General features: G+C 36.7%; 1 protein-coding gene across 1 annotated transcript in view; it reads left to right on the top strand.

Annotated features, from left to right (window-relative positions):
• Nucleotides 1-1,522: 1,522 nt before the first annotated feature.
• prkx (protein kinase X-linked) overlaps nt 1,523-22,282 on the top strand; it is a 66,662-nt gene continuing 45,902 nt past the window's right edge. The window contains exon 1 of the mRNA XM_039649577.2: nt 1,523-2,218. Coding sequence (XP_039505511.1) covers nt 2,056-2,218 — 163 coding nt within the window. The 5' untranslated portion in view covers nt 1,523-2,055. The remainder of the gene's footprint in view (nt 2,219-22,282) is intronic.

Genomic DNA, 22,282 nt, shown 5'->3' with positions numbered 1-22,282 from the left:
TTTGCCATTGGCTCGTTTTTTAATACTCGAAGAGGATTGGCTTTCTAGGCGAAACCCCCATTCTCCGTCACTTCTGACGTAACGTCTCCGTTCTACTCAGGGAACAAGGGTTACATCCGTAACCGAGACGTTCCCCAGTTACTGAATTCTGAAGGATTTATTTTAAATTATGAAGAGTTTTTATGTAAATTCAATTTCCCAGTAACTCCCAAGGAATTTTCCATTGTAATGGACGTGATTCCTAACGGAGTTGTTATGCTTCTAAAGGACTCTGTTAGATTATCTGACACTTTTCCTCAGTTAGACCCATTTGAACACCCAATAGGAAAATTGTTTTCTGTCAAATAAATCATCACTTAATATTAGAATTAGATCACTCTTTCAAAAAGAGCTTGTAACAATTCCATATGGCTTCGTATTGGATGAATTTATTTGATTATTGATTGGAAAAAAGTATGGACTCTGCCTTTGAAATATATAATAACTAACAAGATTAGAGAAATTTCATTTAAATTATTACACAAGTGTTACCCTGCTAAAGCTTTTTTGAAAAGATTTAAGTCAGATCTAGACACTAAGTGTTCTTTTTGTGGCGCACCTGATGAGACTGCTCTCCATATATTCTGGGACTGTCCTCACACAGTTATTTTGGGTTGAATTTTCTAATTTTATTAAACACAATGTGCTTCCGGGTTTTTCCTTGCTCTTTAATGATGTAGTGTTTGGCTTCTTTAATATAGAAAAAGCTCAATTTAATGAGTATTATATTATTAATTTGTTGTTATTCCTTACAAAATTTCACATTCACCGTAGTAAATTTACGCAGCAGAATCCCTTATTCATTGTTTTTAGTAGAGGTTCAGCAATACATCCAAAGTATCTCATCATCCACGAATCAAAGCTCTTAAGACCATAAACTTTGAACTTTTTAATTTAATTTATTAGTGCATTCTGTTCTGTTTTTTTTTTTAATTTTATGTATAGTATGTGTTACAGGCTCTGCATATGTGCTGTAATTGTTTTCATTATTTCTCCTATGTGCAATTTAATTGTATTTTTGATACCTTGGCATTAATAAAAAAAAAAGACGCAAAAACGGAAGTTCAAAGATGACGCCGCCCACGTTTCTCTGGTGCATACATCTACTGAGTGAGAAGTATAGTGCTGTGATAAAGGATACACTTGTTTTGATGAAATGTTAAAGGAAAAAAAAATATTTAAATGAAATTTATAAATAGCCTAAATCTTATCTGAAAGGTGAAATTTCTCATGTTAAAATGACTCGAGCTACAACGTGTCCTCCTCCCCCCAAAATAGCATCCAGTAACCAAGGCGTGGTGATGTCTACGTTGTCTACATGTGCTACAAACCACAGGGAAAATACGTACACTCAAGCTGTCAGTCAAACAGTGCTCCGCCTTCTCTAACGTTCGATTGGACATTACCTCAAGCGTGCTGAAAATGATTGGTCAACACCGCTGCCTGTCAGTTTTCAAGGGTTTCTCTGCTGCCTTGCCGCTGAGCGAATCGATGTTTTGAAGGGGAAATGGGTTCAGATTTCTTGATTGGTACGAAAGAGGGAAGTAAATAATTTAAATGTCTCTGGTTTCTGGCAATTTACATTTGGGGACCATCGCCCAGCGTTTATACCGCATCCTTGAAAATGTTCGACTGGATAAACCGCCTGGATTCGTAAGACTTTAAGTTTGAATCTTGTCCCCTCCTGTCTTTGTTAACGTGCAGTAGTCGCACAGGGGACGTCCGTAATAAAGTAGAGAGTAAATGACAGTCCCGTTGACATGAATCGCTTAACATTTTAATGACAAGGCTGTTTACTAGTTTAGTCTATTGTTCTGGTACATTTCTGTTTGCCAAGCGATGGAAAGCAGAGGGTCACAGTCTGGTTTGTGCGAACAAAGGATATGTTAACTTGACCAAAACAGATCAATGTGTATGTTATCGATAGCGCGTTTTCCAAAAGCGGAAATTCTGGACTTGAAATCTAGAAGTGGCCATTAATGTGGCTAGAGTTATATTAGTCATATACGGAAGAAGATGGCATCAACTAAAGGCAAAGCTGGAATAAATAATGAAAGCAGTTCTGGTCGGGATAGTGGCAGGACAGACGCAGGCAGTCCCACGATATCCGCAGGGGCCGCATCCCTCACCACCAACAGGACCTACACACTTGATGACCTGGACACCATTGCCACTGTTGGTAAGTTGGTTTTCTGGATCAGAATAAACACGTTTTAGTCAACTCGTAATGTAGGCCTACTCCAAAATGTTTTCATATTCTCTAAAATGTGTTCACCCATGTTTGTCCGACAAGTGATTTATTGGTTTAGCCTTTCAATGTTTTGCTTCTTATCCAAGCTTACCACTTTACAAAGAGACAAACCAGAGCGTTGTAGCAGTTATATTAACTTACCCTGGGAATTCCAATGGGAATGCATGAACTAATGGGTTGTCAAGTACACCTGCACCCTTTATAGAGCAAGACCTAAATATTGTTTAAAAAAATAAATGTACATACACTTGTTACCTATATATTTTTAAGCTGATTTTATATTTAAAACTAACATTCGACTGGTTTTAACTGACATTTTGAAAGCGAGGCTCAGGTGGGAAATCCCTGAAGTAAAGACCATCATTTTCATTAGGGTGAAGAAACTGCTCAAGTAAAACTATGAAATGCATCAGGAGGAGTACAACGCCTCCATTTATATTTTAAAGGGTGGATGCCATTAACCTTTCACGAATGAACAACACCAGGAAGTTTTTTTTTATTTTTTTAAATAATAATAATAATGTTTTCAAAGTTGCATCAGCTGAAGGCTAGTTGCACCCATTTAAATGTCTGATAACATTTTTGGAAGTAAATCATAATTTGCCATGATTCTTTTTTTTTTTTTTTTTTTTTTTTAAGATAGTAGTTCAATGCTGTGAATATTAAAAATGAATAACACTTTTATTCTGCAAGGGTGCAAATAAATTGATTAATGACCTAAAATGCTGTCCTTTTAAAATTCTCTTCATCAAAATATCCAAACAAAATCATATTTTTCACAAAAATATTAAGCAGCACAACTGTTTTCAACACAATAAAATTATTAAATGTTTCCTGAACACCAAATACACGATTTCTGAAGGATCACGAAACACTGAAGACAGGACTGCTGAAAATTCCGGTTTGTCAGCCCATCACAGGAATAAATTACATTTTAAATGACATTAGAAAACATTTAATTTAGCAATTATTTTATTTGTAATAGGTAATATTCTACAATACTACTTTTGTTACTCTATTTTTGATCAAATAAATGCAGCCTTGGTGAGAGACTTAAAAATCTTATGGACACAAAACTTTTGAATGCTATATATATTGCAAACAGTCATTCACTGATCTCATTTCCCCATCCTTATTTTTATTCCAAAGTGGCCGATTACACTACATGACATAAACTGAAAGTCCATCCACTCAGCAGTGAGACATTTTTAGCCTGCATTTATTTATATTTCACATACATCGGTGTAATGCTAATTATAAAATTAGTTTGTAATTTTCTACTACTAATTTGGAGTTTATGGTAATGCTTTTCTTGCTTTTAACCCAATAAGAATACTTAATACCTTTTTTTTGTTCTTCCTCTCACTTATGCCCCTGAAGACCTCACTATCTTAGTTCACTCACACCTCTAACACGTTTTAATTAGTTTCATTACACACCTTCTCTTCTACTCGCACATTTGGAAGGGAAAAGTAATTTAAAAATGTACTGCGCACAAAAATGGAACAAGGCCTGTCTGACAAGGAGTAAATCTCATGTGACCAAATTGTATCTGTTGAAAGGAAGCTCAGTTTCTAAACAAGCCCTCCTATTTATATTGAAATGCATAGCAAGAACATGTTACCTCCTATCTGAGCACCACAAACTTTCTATTTCTCATTAGTGCCATGTGAGTTCAGGCAGAAACTGACAGGATTATTACTCAATTATAGAACAGACATCATAAGAGAACATTCTAGTCTAACTCCACCAGTGATGTTTATCCATATAGGTGAGAGTAACAGTGCTTGAATAATAATTAATTAATTATCGAGTTATGGTCATTGGCATAGTGGCTATTTGTCCTGCCGCTCTTTTTAAGGCCTGATGTTTTAGTTATTAGTAGTTGTGGTCACGATATCTATCTTTTTTACCTGGCAATGTGAAACTGAAAGGACAACTCCTTGTTTAAGGGCCTCAGGGTGAGGAGGAGAACAGTTCACATTTAGAAAATAACCAGGTCAGGTCAGAATTTGTACACAAGTATGTTGCACGTTTCAGCAGGTTTTGTTATTTTCACACATTAAATGCCTCAAATCCATGTTCAATAGAAGTTGTCTGATGATGCATCAATAAAAGTAAAAAAAAAAAAAATTGCAACCAATTTTTACAAGAACTCTCTTGCACGTGCTCGAACACAAGAACAAGCACTACCGGCCACACTTTCAACACACCAGAGAAAGCATCACACAACATGCTGGATACTCATGACTCCCACGGCTACTTTTATCAGCTTGATGCTGAACTAATGCTCCATGCTCGTACCATGATAACGTTACATTTATGGTGGTATCTAGCATAAGGCATTTCACTAACTATTCGTTTATCTTTCGCAATCAGCAATGTCAACATAGGTGAATGTATAATATGATAACGAAAACGGTTAGTGAACTAGACGGAACAATTTCACTGTAACAGTAAGATCGTAGGAAGTAACATCACTGTACTGAACGTGTCTGGAAATGTATATTTTAAACAATATGATAGTAGTGGGATAAGTGACATTGGACAGTAGATCTAGTACATAAAATAAAAGTTACATCCTAAAGCACCTACTTTTTGTTAGGTCTCTTCATAATTCCAACGCTCTGTGCCGACGTTGATCTGTGTTTTTCGTCATAAGTTGATCTGATTCTCGTTTGGCCTGACGAGCTTCAACAGATACATTTTTGTTTTGTTTTCTTTGTGTTGTTCAAGGGCCCGTTTCAATAAGGAGGTTCAACCAAGCTTGAACTCTTTGAGTTGACTTACCCTGAGATGGGAAACTCTGAGTTTTCGGTTACAGAACAGCTGAAAGGAGTTGGTTCAATCAACTCTGAGTTGACTGACTCTGAGTTAAGCGCGTGCACCACAACTATAAAAAGCCATTATCAATGGAGCGCAGATATTATGAGTCACCATGGCAACAGCGCCAGACAAAAATAGGTGTTGGGTGTAATTAATTACCAAGTAATCTAAATATTTTAATTTAATTAAAGGGATTACTCTTAATTCTTCTGTAATTTAAAATAGAATATGATGCAATTACATTAAATAGGCTACTACATAAACTATAGACCAATTCAGTATAAAACAATAGTGGATTTAACATACATTTTTAAAAGGTATATTTTTTTATGTAACCTTCTCCCTCTACACACTTTGATCAATTCAAGAATAATTCATGCAATTGTATATTGTTAATTTGAAAGCATTAAAAGTGCAGTTTCTTGTCTCTCCTCCTTGTATTAATCAAGTGGTTGAGGTTGATATAGGATTTAGTAATATGTAGACCAACATTTTCTAGAGATAGTAATTATTACATTAATCTAACTACACCGTTGAAGATGTCATTTGTTGTTAATAATTCATAACTATTTTAGAGTAACTTACTGTATAATATCAGAGGTGAAACTGGAAGAATGTTATTAGTAAGTAGGCTACTATTACTTTGATAAATTTTTGCTTAAGTAAAAGTAAAAATACCAGTCTAAAAATCTACTCAAGTAAAAAGTAGTTAATTTAAAACAAGAGTAAAAGTTGCTGAGTAACTTGTTTAACAGCGGGGGTGGGGTGGGGGACTCCCCCATGTAGGAAGATTTTCACAGTATGAGAACCGTCTCAGAAAATCTCACGGTTAAAGGAGAACTCCGGCGCAAAATGAACCTTTGGTCTAATTACACATTGTTAGTCAACCGTTATCTGTTGAAAACTGTAGGCTTAGCTGTTGTAACTAATAGTACTGACAGTCACTCGCGATTGAGCGGTGAATGCGAATGTGCTCGGGGAGTGTGTGTGGAGAGGGGGAGATCAGACTCTGTGCTTCATCAAATAGGGGGGTGTCAAGCAGCTCATGGGCTCCAGTGCGTCATCGAGCTCTGTTTTAGCCCCGCCTAATTAATCCGTAAAATTGCAATGGTGAAAAACTGTTTAACGGTCTAACTCCACATTTCAGTACTTCACAGTTCACAGTCTTTGTAATATGTTTTAGCAATACATATGTAACATTTATAATGTGTTTAGAACTTTTTTGTAGAATTGCCTTTACAGGGACTTTAATTTCCCGGTTCAGAACGTCTGCATTTGTTAGTTTCAGCAGTGTATAGTGTAAATGTAAAAATTGGATATGGGTCACTTTTAAAAGATGATGTAAGCAGGTCGTCAAAAAAATCAGATATAGTCAGAAAATCGTATCGGAGCATCAAGACCTGCAGTGTAAATGCAGCCTTATTGTTTTTCTCAATATAAATGTGAAACAATTTAAACACGATAATCATATGCTGCCTCGAGTGTTTGTGTACGTCCTCTACGATATCTGGCGCAATCTGCTTTATTAGGCTTTTTTTTCTGTTCACGCTGCTTGAGCATGCTTTTATTAATGCTTTTGTTTTTTTTATTTATTGTTTACACATAGGCCTACTGTTTAATGATTTCGACAACTGTGTAATGTTTTCAAAACACTGCTATTTAAAACACACGTCAATAACGTGTGATATAAATAGCAGCGTTTTGATGCAAAAGCCGCACGTTTCTGATGCGGTTTACCGTGACCACAAAGCACACCACAAAGCATACATATGGTAAATCGCGCATCAGGTGCACCTGTTTTTGCTGTCGAAAAGCACGCTTTTGATTGGTCGGTGTGCAATCAGACTCCCGACCAGGCGTTTCTGAATACTTTGGCTTGCCATAAATATATGAAAGGCCAGGAGGGCCAAAAACATGTGAATTTTAACACGTCTTTCAAGCATATTTCACACATGAAATACATGTGACAAAGTAATAATAAGGGTGTAATAAGCTCTCATTCTAATCCTGAAAGGCTTAAATACTTGTATATAAAGCCTTAGAAAACATATTTATATACTTTAAGTGATTAAATTCCTTTAAATTGATAATATCACCTGTATACCGAATTACGGTTTGTCTGAGTGCTCCATTTCAGAACAAAAAAGTTTGAATAAGCCCCCCTGCTTGCAATAGCTGTAACAAAAGCTCATATTGTTTTCCAAAGACAGATATTGATTACAGTGGTCTGTATCTTAAAGGGATACTCCACTTTTTTTGGAAATAGACTCATTTTACAACTCCACCAGAGTTAAAGGTCCCGACATGTTTTTTTTTTTTTTAATTATTTTATAATGTTTCCTGGGTTGCCCTTATAATGTTAGTATGTTTTTTAGATCAAAAATTTTCATAATTTAGAAATAAAAGGCATTTTTCCTAGCCTGATTTTAGCCTCTGCTAGAACGCTCTGTTAGAAGGGGCGTGTCTGCTGTGGGACTCAATGTACCGGCCACTGCTGTGATTGGCTGACATGCTTGCAAATAGCTACATATTACATGTGAAACTCTCTTGAATACGTTTTACTACAGCTATTATACGTTTTTACTATTACAAATATCGAGATTACTGAATCGGGAGAAGTTTTTGAATATTTAGTTTCTCATCACATAAAATATTGCTGTGATGAGCATTGATCGCAGCAGATGACAGTCTGTCGATCGCGAGAATGAAGATCTTATCATTGTAATGCAGTTTCTACACTCTCTGCTTTCACCAATGCAGACACGATGATGTACATACAGTAAGAGCTTCGTTGTGCAGTGTAACGCAGTTTCTGTTCTCTCTAAAGCCCGAAACTCGTCCGCTCTCGTCGAGGTAAAAAGCTGCATTTGAACTCACCGAGATGTGTGTTCTGCACCTGCGTTTTATAAGCCAACTGTCTATTTCTGCAGATATATTAGTCTATATTCGTCATTCAAAAAGGAAAACCGACAGATACACTGCAGGCTGCAGATACACATAACGTAAACAAAACAGTGCGTGCTTACCGTCCTGCTAAACACTTTCTTTAAATAAGATTATTTTCATCCTACTCAAAGAAACGATGTGAAGTTGCAGACTGATCTCATGAAGTAGCGTATATAAATATATGACTTACCTCAACCCCGTCCCTAAACTTAACCGTCATTGGGTTAATGGCATTTATGACTGGAGATTTGACTGCGTGGACAGACACGCGGAATGACGCGGACGTTAATGGCGTATACACGCATACACGCGGATACACGCAGATAGTTCAAAATGCGTAGAGATGACACGCCACCTGACTCGAAAGTGCCGTGTATGTTTACGCAAAATGATGTCATGTTGGAAGTTGATAATAGTCTGGCTTGACTTACTGATGCATAAACAGTATAGAACGATTTTGAGAGAAAGATTAACTTACCTGTCTACTGCCCATTTGAATACAAAACTTTGGGAGTTGAGTCGGCGCATTTCCAGAGAAAATAAAATTAACCCATTGTTTCTTCAGAGGTGCGGATGAAGGGACTAAAAAATACTTTTGTGTTCATTTGTACATCTGAACACTGAGCAACTACCATGCTTGGCTTGTTTGCAAACCTTGATATCTCTCGAGGAAAAACTGAAATCTCAAAGTTATTTCTCTAGGAAAAAATAAAATCACGCATGAGTGTGTTTGTACTCCCTGTTCCTAGCTCGTTTTCTCATTGTCGGGCCAAATTCTCTGGGCAGGCAAAGCAGAGAAAGGGGAGTAACCTTTCCCCTATATGACGTTATATAGAGGGAGATTCTCAGCGCGTCTGAGATGCAGACGGATGCAGAGGAGAAAAAAATAGCCAAAGCTCAGTTTACACCGATTGAAAATTCAAGACACGAGGGGACCAAATACAGTCTAGGGGAACTCTTATTAATGTTAAAGAACATCAGAAAATTAAAATTTCATGTCAGGGGACCTTTAAACAGTTGAGTTTTACTGGTTTTGAATCCATTCAGCCGATTTTCTGATATTTAGAAGAATATCTGTAACCAGACAGGTTCTGGTCTCATTGACTACCATAGTATCCTACTTTGGGAAAATTTTGAGAATTTTGAGAGGCGATCTCCTATATAAAAATGGGGGAATGCGAAGTGTATACTATAGCATTAGGCCCAGCATAATCCAATTTGCAGAGCTTTTTGTGGGATGGTAGAGATTTATGGGCTGTGACGAATGGTTCAAGCTGAATGGGTGGATATGAATGCTCTTATCGTTAAATTGTCATTAAAATAATAAGGAAATTATCGTCAGAACTCACTTTTTGCTCTAATTTGATTTATGGTAGAAAAAAGACTGAATCTGGACAACAAGTGTTCTTTTGTTAAGTTATGGCAAATACAGCTTGGAACATTTTCTAGTGATTTTAAGGCATTTGATATCACAGGTTAAATGTAGCTCAGTGAAGGTTATCTTTGCCCAAACCAAATACAGTCAGACAGTGTAAAGTCAGATGTAATGCCAGACACTGACAGACTATTTCTAAAATATGTGTTTCATAGTGAAGGTCAAGGCTGAAATTGTGCTTTACTGAGACTTACTTTTATATATATATATATATAAAAAAAAACATTTTAAAGCCAGTTCAAAGTGTAAACGTCAAAGAAAAAAATGGTTTATCAAGAAAATCTAATACCTCACATCAACTAATCCATTAATGATGCCTTCAATTAGGTTTAGTGTCTCATAATCATGATAATGGCCAGATAAGGGTTAAGGTTGGATAAAATTCCCATGTCCAGAAAAAGAGGTATCCGCCACCCGAAACAAAAGTGATCTGCCTAATTAGGAAACTGGAAATATAAATATTTATTAAACTGATTGTTTGAACCTGTTTTTTTTTATTATTAGGAACCAAAACTTGGAAATACATTAGCATTTTTGCACTTGCAGTTCTCTCTTAATTAGTTTTTTCAATGGGTTTTTGGTAAAGTCGGAAGCTAAAGCAGTCGTTTCTTATTGTGTCGTATAGTAAGACAACTTCTCGAACAAGAAAAAATAAAGGGCAGAATTTAATTTTGTCCATTGGGATTGCATTGGATCGCTGAATCGTTGTCTATTGCTGTGATCTAGTGTGAGTGACAGGTTGTCATGCTCTTGCGCCCGTGAACACGTCATCAGAGAATTGGAGGGAGGAATTATTTTGATTAAAGATTACGAGGGCAAATGAATTTTAAAAGATATGATTATGTGCACAGTTAAATGCTTTATAATGAATTATCTAATATTTAAAAACAAAAATTATGGTGACTACTTTAAAGTCACCATAATTTTTGTTTTTAAATATTAGATAATTCATTATCAAATTTTACCAATCGTATTTTGTATGTAATATTGTATTGTTTATTATAAATGATATATCTGTGCACTTCATTATTATTATTATTTTTTTAAATGCATGTACCCTTATAATCTTTAATCAAATAAGTTAACCTTCAACGACTTCTCCTCCGCTCAAAAACTGTTACTATAGGGCATGGCTATTGGGGTCTGTCTAGTTTCTGGCCCGCCTCTCAGAAACCTGTCAGTGTCACTGACAGCCTGCAAATATGGTGTTTAGGTGCAATTTTGGTTGGGCTCCTCACGTCCTCTTTCCTATCTCTAAACAACCTTGTCTGTGTGCCCGCTGGCTTGAATTCCTGCATTTTCGAAGAAGGAGAATAATGGCGAGTTTGCGTCTGTGTGGAAGGCATTTCACTGAAGAATGTTTTCATCTTGGTTCGTGAGACGCTCATATAAATATGTATTCCTTTGGTAAAATTTGGCTGCTCGTCTTCGTTCTCATTGTTGGGTTATTCAAATAAAAATTATTTATGGGAGGGTAACGGTGGTGAGTCCGGTGGAGAGAAACACCCAACCTCCAAAGAACCAATCAATATCCGAAGGACTTAATCAAGCCCCGCCCTACATTTTTTTTTTCTAATTTCAGAAGCCACTTCACTCAGATACACATCACAATAAGCAAAAAAGGACAATCTCAACTTCTGTTTCACGACGACTAAGCTTTTATGTGGTTGCTAACAAGTGGCTTAATAGGAGCACAGAGATTTTCTGGGACATTAAATGGCTTCATGCTGAGCAAGGAAACACTTATAGACTACAGCTTTGTTGTATTTATAGTTTGCACTTTTGCAAACTATTTTAACTCAAACTTTACAACTTGTAGATTTAAAAAAAAAATGATTGAAAGAGTCATCGAAGCTTAGTGGTGCTGACATTGTAGCAACCATGGTGTAGTTTATAGCGTCTATAGCGTTCTTTTTTTTTTTGCTAATGTTCAATGTATTTCAATGTCTTCAAAATTCAGTTTTTTTTAAGATTTTAGTCTTAAAAGTTGTTAATTTGTGAAGATTATTGAATTGAATTTATTTTAGGATAACTCCTTGAGATGTTTTATCTCATTTTCAAGGGGTTCCTGTATGTACAGACACAAAGGTTAACCACACAGTACAAAAACATAAACATAATACAAATACAGACATATACAAAACAAGAACTCACTCACCTGCCCTTACCCTCACAATTAACATAGCACACATATTAAAGTATATTGGCAAATAATCAACCTGCATTAAACAACTAATTTGTGATTTATCACTAAATCACTCATGTACAAAATCACTAATGTAATTAACCTTATGACAAAATGCAACATGCAGGATAACGCCACATCTCACATAGAAATGTCCAAAAAAAAAAAAAATCAAGATATCTTGATGAGCAAAATGTTTAGGTTGAAGTTTCTGTGAACAGGAAGCTGCAATGACTTCAATATTGTGACATAGGCCTATTTTTCGAGTGAAATGAAATAGGCCTATTAAATGAGAAAAACAGAGGGTGTGGCTTTTCTTTTCCTTTTTTTATTGATTGGGAATTGAGTCTGACAAACTAAATTGGAGGGAGGGGGGGGGGGTGATTTCTTAATGTCTTTATGAATCTAGAAATTTTGTTTGTCACATAATTATGTTTTGCAATAATCCAAAAGCCAATATAAATATATTTGATTCGCTATGGATTTGTTTTTGATCCGTCTGGCGGCTGGCCGCATTTGTTTTATGTAATTTATTTGGTTGATATCTGGCAACCCTTCACTGGAGCTTTAAGAAAGGAAAGAGTTCAGAAGACAGTAGATAGAAGGAGAGCAGTGGTGTGTAAATTGAACAGCAGCTACTGTTAGTGGAGTTATTTAATAAGGTAATTTAAATTGTGCAAACCTGTAACCGCATTATCAGTTTACCACGATTGCTGCTCAGCCTTTTATATTCACCTCTCACGGCTTGAGCATGTTTGCATTATATTACATTATGTTATATTATATTTGGAGTTAAAAAATATATTACTCACTTTTGCAGTCTCACAATTAAGTGATTTAGCCTCAAGTACAAGATATGTTTAAGATATTTTTATATGCTTTTACAAGCAGGTTTTGTCCGTTATCATGGCAATCGTTTACACATCCACGTTGAACTTGCTTCTCGTGTAAAAGCATTTCACCCATTGCAACATTAATCTTTATTGAAAGTGGATCATATATGTAGTAGTCAAAATAGGGCTGGGCGATATGGCCAAAAAAAATTATCACGATAATTTTTTTTATATCAGTCGATATCGATAATTATCACGATATATGTCAAATCTTTATTTCTTTCAAGTTTAAAGGCAGATTTTTGCTCCTAAGTGAAAGTTGTATTAACCAGAGTGTAAATTGTGGTTTTAAACTACTCTTTATTGTCAGAACATATCATGACAAACACTTGCCAAACAGTTGAACATTTCACAAATATGAGGTAGAACATTCAAACATTTTTCCTTAAAATAAATATCTCAATAGAAAAATATTTATTCAGCACAGTTTGCAGTGCAGGCTGCAATATTAAAATTACATGTTTTATCTCAAAATGCATATTTGACAGTGAGTCGACAGTAAATCTGCATCCTAACTCAAGCTAATACTAAGCTAATGTTAAATTTATGTTCATTAACAAAAACAGTAACATCTGGGTTTTTTTTAATGTAACGACCACATTTTTATTTGGTAAAATGTAATATTCTGACTGAGTTGTATTAAAATTAACCATTGGTCATCCAGTCTCATGCATTTAGATGATGATAACCACAGATAAAACCAGGCATAGCCTATAACTTTGCACCTCACTATCATGGCAACATGTAACTTTATGGTTTCTGTGGTATTTTTATGAAAACAGTGGCCTAACAGTTAAATACATTATTAAATGCTGTACTTATATTCCATAAGACATTTAATGAATTGTCTACATTTATAATATTATACAATTAAATATGTATATCTAACATTTCATGGTGCAGTTAATATTACTTGGCTAACCTTACAGTAAATCCATGGTAGGCTAAATGGATTCAGTATCAATTCAGATTCTGACTGGATCGTTGCACGCAGTGTTTCTCCTTTTTGTCAGCGGTGTTTTATCTGCCCTAAACTGGTTTAAACTTGACATCTGTGTTCTTCGCTGAACTCAAGCGTTTCTCGCTGGATGTCTTGAGCGAGACGATCAAAGCAATCGCGTCTGCTCTAGCGAGCTCGCGCTGCGCTCACTGCCGTTTGGACTTTGAGCCGAGCGGATAAATGCTCCGTGTGGCGCGCGTGGTTCAAATGAGTTTCGTTTCCGCTTTTGGTGCATAAACATTATCGAACATTTATCGACCTCTTGATATCGTTTTATCGAGAAAAATTATATCGCGATAATTATCGTTATCGTTTTATCGCCCAGCCCTAAGTCAAAATGTAAAATAATTTTTTAATTTGGTGCCCTCTTTACCGAGAAAAGACAAAAAATAACCAAGGGGCGCATTTGTGTTAAACTACAGTTCCCAGAATGCCCCTGCATTGCACAGCTCCGCAAGCCACACCCACTAACCCACCCATCCACCGGAACAGCGCAAACAGAGAATTCACTCTTCCGTCTACAACGCTAACATTAGCTGTCACCAGAGTAAGAGTTTGAAATATATTTCAAACAAAATGTCTAGTTAGTTGTCTGTGGCGAGCAGGACGATCGAGGGCGAGGGATGTAAGAGGACGGCGCGCTGCGCGAGGCTGGTGGCATGAGTGATAATGAAAGACACCTGTGAGGCGCGCCGGTGCGTCTCCCACGAAAAAGCGAATGCATTAAATAGGGAGCGACGACGGCAGATCGAGAGAGAAAAACAGGCCTGATTTTATGTTTATTTGTTTCTGTTGTGTAACGCTGGCTTACTTTTGTTTTGTATTTATTTCGTTTTGTATTAATTTTACTATTAAAATGTTTAAATGTTCGCCGGTTCATGCCTCTTTCTTCCCACAACAACAAACCCAGTTCACGTTACATTTGTAAACACATTAGTGAATTACTCTCTTAGAGAAATTGGCATCGTTGGAATTGACCCTTCGCTAAGCCACGCCCGAAAACGGCCACTGGCCAATCATGTCTTAGCAACCGTAACTATGCGCGGGAGGTCTGGCAAGCTTTCGAACGAGCCGGGAACATGCTGAAGCATTGTGCGTATGGATTGTGCAAATCTGATACCGGTATACTAAAAGTTTGGACGGGGGAGAGGAATTGTTTTCCTTCCAGAAAATCTAAAAGCCAAGGGGAGAAATGATTGGCGTGATCTAGCATCTATGTGCGAGACCCATTCTGGTAAATGTCGACATGCTTAACAAAAACACCTATTGCTTGGAAATATTGACGGTTCTTTGGTCATAATGATATAACGTAAAATAAGACGATTAAAGAGACAAGACAAAGGCTCACTGACATACTTTAAAATATATTTCAGCATTTTGTTAATCGACGTCCTACTAACGTTACCCCTTAACTTAACCCAATCCGATCGCGGCTCTCCCGGTATTAGTGTTATTCCACAAGATTTATTGATAAGCTGTTTGATTTATAATTATTAAGATTATTTTCACATACCCTGTTGTGTATGAACATGGCTGTTCCTCAATTTGTGTTTTCCATTTGAACGGTCAGCGTATGAGGCGCTGCTGCTTGTGCTGGGACTATAATGTTAGGCTTTAACTTTTTAAGAAATTTTTAAGAAATTATTCTCTAATCAGTTGCATATAATGTCGTGAATATATCCCTCGAATGCATACTGTAGTCCCTTTTGTCTTGCTCTCTCAGATATTTCACTTGTTCGCAGAAAATTACTAATTATCTCATTGGGAATGTCTGACACCGGGTGCATCCACACTATAATAGATGGGCCAGCCGCAAAAGCTTGACAGGCGTAGCAACAGTAACTAGGGAGGGCGGGGCTTAGCTTAAATTATATTATTATTATTAAAGGAGAACAATGAACTTTTGGTCTAATAAAACATCGGTACCTAGTCAACCGTTCTCTGAGATTTTTATGATAATCGAATATAGGGTTGTCACGATTCTCCAAATCCTCGATTCGATTAAGTTATCGATTCTAAGGTCACGATTCGATTCGATTCTCGATTTAAAAAAAAAATGTAAAGCGCAGATTGCTATGCAATTTTTAGACTACACATTTATGCATTATGCATATGTGTTCACAATGTACACTACACCATTGCCAAATTTAAAATATAACAAAAACAAGTAACATAACTTAATAGTATAACATTTAAAGCCCCTGAAATGACTAGAAAAAAAGTTGAGTTAATTTTGATGAACGAGATTGGACAATAGAGTCAGTAAAACGATCCGAACTTTCCATCACGGACGCGACATGGGGCGTGGCAGTATCGACGATACCATTTTTTATTTCGATTTCGATACCATTGAATTAATTTCGATCGATTTCGATTTAATATCGAAATCATGACACCCCTAATCGAATATGAACTGTCTTCATAAAGTATCTTCTTATTAAACGGTCTGTACACTTACAAAGTTCTCAATGCTTCGTTTTGCATGTATGGACCCTCATTATGTTACTGCATTAGTGTGGGGCTATTTTAAAGCCTTGTTAGTGGTATAAACTAGCGATTTCTTTTTACTTAGTCAATGCCCCCATTACTAGCATTATACGCTAAACAATTTTTATAGAGATAAAACTCTTTACATTCGATTATCATGAAAACAAATCTCAGAGATCGATTGACTAGGTACCGATGTTTTAATAGACCAAAGGTTATTTGTTCGCCGGGGGGTTCTTCTTTAAAGGATAACTCCGGTCAATTTTAACATTGAGCTCATTTTTTTTTTTTTGTATATTTGGAGTGCTGTCAGTACAGACAAAAACAAAAAACTTGGTGTTGCCTACACCGTGTTATCCTCTTTTTAAAATTTGCACCCTGTTGACTTCAATGGGGCAAGTTTTAAACCTGCTTTTTAGCCTCTTTACATCCTTGATTTGTCATAACAAGTTCATGTGAGTGGTGTTATTAAGATTTACCACTGTCAATCTGACTGATGTAGATGTGAAAGATATGAATAAAAATTATGTTAAATCAGCCAGCTCACATACCCGTATTTACTTCCTGTTTTCGGTCGAAGTCCACAGTAGTCGATTGTCAAGTTTGCGTGCACGATCATTGGTATCTAAGCAATAATACTCGACAATCGAGTACTGTGGACTTCGACCGAAAACAGGAAGTACTGTAAATACGGGTATGTGAGCTGGCTGATTTAACATCATTTTTATTCATATTTTTCACATCTACATCAGTCAGATTGACAGTGGTCACTCTTAATAACACCACTCACATGAACTTGTTATGACAAATCAAGGATGTTAAGAAGAACGTCACTCTTTACAATCGCAGATTTCATGCAGCCGCCATTTTGAAATGGCTCCGGTGGGAAGAAAATCGGAAGTGTCGCCTTCAATCACAGGAGAGTCACGAATGTGATGGCGTATTGTTGTGTTTAATGTAGAAATTAAAATGTACAATGTTAGTGTAAATCGCATCAGCAGCTTAAGAATGGTAGTCCAAGCAAGGCATTGTTTATCTTTACTTCTGGGTTCTTCCCACCGGAGCCTCGCTTTCATTTTCAAAATGGCGGCTGCGTAAAATCACCATATTGTCGTCTTCTCAGGGCTGGCTTGGCAGAACTGCGGATCATAACACACAAGTCTTGTACATGACCATTCAGCACATAGTTATAGGCATCTAAATATTTAAATGTCCTCAGTTTTTCTTTACGCTCGGATAGGTGTAGAAGTCAGGCCACTCAGCCAGAGGTAGCGATAACGTTAATCCTGTCAGATTGAGAGAGTGTGTACGGGTCAGCCAATCTGGTTCAGTCCATTAAAATTTACTTTTGAAAATAACAATCACGATCCTGGACACTGAGTGACCTTGCACATTAAGAGAAAATCAGATTTTCTCCAGTCGTTGTTAAAAAACAAGCTAACAGAACTTGCAAACTAACCTTAGTGAAGCGGCCAGACGGATCGTTATGCCTCCACCTAAGCTCCGCCCCCCATAAAAACTTCACCATGTTTACCCACTGAAAAGGGTCTATTTCGCATTCATGGTTGCCATTGGCTTATCAGCTCAACAATAACTCACTCGCAGTCAGTTGTTTGAACATTCATTTGATCATGGCTCAAAAGTATATTTCTGAGTGTGCATCCATATAAAAATGTTGTAGAACCTGAATTTGCCTTTTAAGGTAGATCTCCGCAAGGTTTTGTACAAACAAAATACATCAAGTCCATGTCTTGAACTTAAAATGGCACTAATATGTTTTTTTTGGATATTACCTTTCATGTAACAATGTAAGTAGTATACATTGTTATATCGAAATATTGCAATATAAAATGTGGCGAAATGTGTGACGTTATGAAAATGTAGCTAGCTGAATAAGATTTTCCTTTAACTGGCAGGAAACATGATCTAATAATGTGTCATCATGACAAGTGTATTACTTAACATGTTACCAACTTCATCTCCTCCCTACTGACAGCCAAGGCATTTGTTTTCTTCCATGGTTGTGTAACCATGTCAACATAGTGGTTTTTGAACAAAGATTCCTTGTGTGTGAGGTAAACATGATGAATGCCAACATTCCATGTCAATTATTCCGTCTGTGTTGTAGCTCGAATGCACTACATGGAAATGTAGGTCGTCTGAAACTACTCTGTTACGAATACGTAAAGCATCGCTTAGTTCCGTGATCAGTACAACATTAAACATTTTTCTTCTAGTTCTATTTTTTGCTTGTGTCATGAAATATAACTTTCTTTTGACATTTGCACTTTCATTGTTACTGTACGTTGAATAAGAGCCATGAGTCTCAGAACTATATTGTCCTTGTATTATTACTTGGCAGCATTGTTTTATGAGGAATGTGGGGAAATCTTAAGGATCGTTATCAAACTTAAAGATCTTATCAAGTTATCTTTTTCTATACATTTGTGAAATTTATTTATGAATATAGCTTTTTATTGTATATAGTCAAGTATATTTATATAGCGCCTTTCACATACATAGATTGCATCAAAGCATCTTCACAGTATCAGTCAAAACATAGCCTAATAACAATGTTTGTTTCTTAGTAAAAAAACATCAACGTTTGGTATAGCTGATCAATGGTATTAATGATTGGTTAATTCATTTGAATATCCCCAACTGAGCAAGCCAAAGGCAATAGAAATAAATAGTTAAAGAATATAGTTAAAGAAATGCACTGCTGTTCAAAAGTTTAATAAATTTAATTCATAAGAATATGTGTCTTTTCCCTAATATTAAAAATAAAATATATACTGATATTTGTCTAATGTCTAATGTCTGTCCTTTAAGGAAATAGCCTATATACGTTTCAATACATGTATTTTCTGAGAATTTTTATTTCAAGTTTTGACTGCAAATGTCATGTCCATAATGCTGGACTTCCCCAATTTTAAATAATTTATCCTCAACTTGTTTTGTGGTGTAGGTCTATGTATTTTATAATGTTAACTTCAAATAATACTAATAGCCTAATTTTAAGATAAGGCAGCATTGGATCTGGATGGTAAGGAGAATAACGCTGGAGTTGGAAGAGGTGTGTCGCGATTCTGTAGGTTCGTGGATCTGAGTCGTGTGGCGAATCGCGATTTCGGTTTCATTTTGCATATCGTTACAGCCCCAAAGTTAAGTACTACTTAGTTATTTTGGTGAAAGTAACTCAAAAGTAATACATGAGTAATGTAACGCATTACAATTCCGAGACAGTAATATTGTAAGGTAATGAATTACTTTTAAATAACAGTAACAAGTAATACCTAATGTATTACAGTTTGGAAGTAACTTGCACAACACTGGTTTAGGGTAGCTTGTCCTTAATTGTTGAAAATATGTGTATTATTATTATTAATCCTATATTTCATAATGTTTTTATTTTATATTTTATTACGTTTTTCTGTCAGCAACTACTAATGCATTGTTTGTTTAACTGTATGTTTTATTATGTTTCTACATTCGTGAAGTTCTTTGAGATACTTTTTAAAGGCGCTATATAAAATAAAGTTTATTATTATTATTATTGTCTTGACATGCAAGAACCAATTAGGTTTATTATCGTATTATGCAGCACGTTTGAGCTTCAGCAAGAATGAATGAAGTTATAATCAGTGAAGTTTGTTCTCGTGCAACAAGCAGGTTAGGTTGATCGGTTTATGTTCGCTGATCAATATATGAGAATAAAAGCCTAAATGAAATTTGTTCATTATAAAAAGCGATTACATCTTTTAAAAAAAAAAAAAATTGGACTAAACCACTCAATTCATATGGATTAGTTTTATCTCTTTATAAACGTTTGTAGCATCATGTGTCGATGAAGGGACCGAAAGGTATCAGATTTCACCAAAGACTTCTTCATTTGTGTTACGTTCCAGCCCCCAAAAAGGGAGGGGAACCTGATAACCCCCTGCTCAGACCCACAAATGCCAGCAAAAAAGGAATGGAGTCGTGGTGTGAGAAAAGGAGACAAATTCCAAATACCGTACAAACTGTGTTTTTATTTTTGTCACGGTAATAATGTAAATGATAAACAAATTTAAGGGAGAAAGGGGAGAGCTGGACGAACCAAAGAAAAGAAATAAACAAAAATACCCCACCCCTAACCTACACTAATTATACACATCACCTATCTGGCACACGATCAAGGCGCCCTAACCAAAATTACAGATGGTGGTCCGCCCAGGTCTAACTGGTGTATATAGACAGAGAAGTATGCCTACGGGTGATGTATACCCCGGGGTAGCTCTAAATCTACTCCCCCAACTCCCTATAAAACAAAGAACAAGAAAAGAGAAGTTAACACAAATAATAATAATAATAATAATAATTCACAAAGAACAAACTCAGTCCTGCTGCTCAAGTTCCAAAAGTGGAACACAAAGCTAGTGTTACTAGCTAACAAATCAGATACAACATTATCAAAAGTATTATCAAATGTTCCAATCCTACTCTCAAAATAGACAACAAAAAAAAAGTTATCTACAACTCACAATGTTTCCCAAAAAGGGATACCAATCACATCAACAGCAGGAACCGAGTGCAAAGCCCAGAGCAGAGAGCAAAGCCCAGAGCAGAGTCCAGAGCAGCGTGCAAAGCCCAGAGCAGAGTGCAAAGCCCAGAGCAGAGTCCAGAGCAGAGAGTGAACAGATCCAAAACTAGGCTTTTTAAAGAGCCCAGCCAGCTGCAGCCACTGACGAGTAGGAGGAGTTCCAAGATCCAATCTGCCGTTGATCCACCAATCAGCTGCTGGAATGGTTATTGAAGCCATCTTACCTGTAAGAAGAAAAAAACAAGAACCACAAGCAATGCCAGAAAAGAAAATCACTATAATACGAACCCAGTTCTCTGGGGACGTAACATGCCACCACCCAAAAGTTGTGCAAACCACTGTTTGCACACCTCTTAGTCTTGGTACACACGGGACAATGCGTCAGCAACTACGTTAGATGTTCCTTTGACATGAGTGATGCAGACATTATATCCCTGTAAAATCAGAGCCCACCGCATAAGACGACGGTTCTGATTGTACATTCTTTCGAGGAATGTAAGAGGATTATGGTCTGTGAATACTTTTACAGGTTCAACACTAGAACCAACATATACCTCAAAAAACTGTAAGGCCAACAATAAAGCAAGCGTTTCTTGTTCAATAGTAGAATACCGAGACTGGCATGGATTGAACTTCCTGGAGAAAAAACTAATTGGCCGATCTACACCATCCTCAAAAGCGCGTAGGGTTAAAGGCACCTGCCAATAACCTTTAAGTAAATCAAGTTTACTTACAAAAACAGCCAAACCAATCTGGTCAATACAGTCTTCTATCCTGGGCAGCGGATGAGAATCTGGCACCGTTACTGCATTGACTCGACGGTAATCTGTGCATAGACGGGACGTACCGTCCGGTTTTGGAACTAAAATACACGGAGAGCTCCAAGCACTGTGACTATGTTTTGCCATGTCATGTTTTAACAAATAGTCAACCTCTTCTTTCATTAACTCACGTTTTTTTACATTTACCCGATAGGGATGTTGGCGAATAGGAGTTGTACTGCCAACATCCACATCGTGCATCAAAACAGACGTGCTCTTAGGTACATCCTGCAACACAGTAAGAAAAGACTGTATTAGAGACACAAGATCATCTTTTTGACTACCATCCAAATGTTCCATCAACGAAGGCACGTGTTGTAGCATCTCTGAATTACTAAGTCGTTTACACTGTTGTAATGAGTGACGCAATTCCAAACCATCATTGTTCTCTAGGTCCACAGTAGGCACAGGTACCACCAACACCACGCTGGATCCTACAGACTGGACTGGAACACTAGAGAGAGTGTCGGAAGAATTACGCACATGATAGGCCTTCAGCATGTTAACATGACACAAACGAGAAGAGCGCCTGCGATCTGGTGTTTTAATAATGTAGTTAGTATCACTAACTTTGTGCTCTACAACATATGGCCCAGAAAAACTGGCAGACAATGACGAACCTGGAATTGGTAACAAAACCAGTACTTGATCCCCTGGCAAAAACGCACGGTCTTTTGCTTGTTTGTCATACTGTCTTTTCATACGAGACTGAGAAGAAGAGAGCGACTCCTGAGCTAGCATGCGGGCAGCGTGCAGCCTCTCTCGCATCTGACTTACAAAGTGCAACACATTTTTAGGGGCACTACTAGGCGCATCA

The sequence above is a fragment of the Pimephales promelas genome, chromosome 6 (genome assembly GCF_988280905.1).
Source record: "Pimephales promelas chromosome 6, fPimPro1.hap1.1, whole genome shotgun sequence".
Taxonomy (NCBI): Eukaryota; Metazoa; Chordata; class Actinopteri; order Cypriniformes; family Leuciscidae; genus Pimephales; species Pimephales promelas.
Note: the sequence above shows the minus strand (reverse complement) of the source record. Positions and strands in the feature narration are given on the sequence as shown.